This window comes from Eurypyga helias, unplaced genomic scaffold (assembly GCF_000690775.1).
Source record: "Eurypyga helias isolate BGI_N326 unplaced genomic scaffold, ASM69077v1 scaffold23480, whole genome shotgun sequence".
NCBI classification, from domain to species: domain Eukaryota; kingdom Metazoa; phylum Chordata; class Aves; order Eurypygiformes; family Eurypygidae; genus Eurypyga; species Eurypyga helias.
Genome location: NW_010225335.1, coordinates 1,220 through 1,596, shown reverse-complemented (window position 1 = coordinate 1,596; position 377 = coordinate 1,220). Strand labels below are relative to the sequence as shown.

The following is a 377-nucleotide window of genomic DNA, read 5'->3' as shown; positions in this document are numbered from 1 at the left end:
GCCGGACGTGGACATGTTCGACTTCACCTGCATGACGCGCTCAGAGAACGCGGCGCTGGTGCGGGAGCACAACGGGGCCCGGCTGCTCGTTGGGCTGGTGGGCGACTGCTTGGTGGAGGTGAGGGTCCCCCTTGCAGCACCATGCCGTGCCTCAGTTTCCCTTCTCCCTGAGGGCTGGGAGATGCTTTGATTCCAACATATTCCCTCTCCCTGAGCGTTTCTCATCCCGGCTGCCCGGTGCACCCCATCCCTGGGGGCAGGGTCCCTGAGTCCTGGTAGTGGGATGCTTTGGTGGGGTTGTCCCCAACCCCACCGGAGATCTGAGGTGGGTTCAGGATGGGGGAGCATCCCAGCTCCTCCCCACATGCAGCCCCACC

At 64.5% G+C, this 377-nt stretch overlaps 1 protein-coding gene across 1 annotated transcript in view; it reads left to right on the top strand.

Annotated features, from left to right (window-relative positions):
* Positions 1-377, top strand: part of LOC104507792 (protein-methionine sulfoxide oxidase MICAL1-like) — a gene marked incomplete at its 3' end in the record, with an annotated part of 3,851 nt that overhangs the window by 2,662 nt on the left and 812 nt on the right. The window contains 1 exon segment of the mRNA XM_010149198.1: positions 2-178. Within this exon segment, the coding sequence (XP_010147500.1) occupies positions 2-178 (177 nt within the window).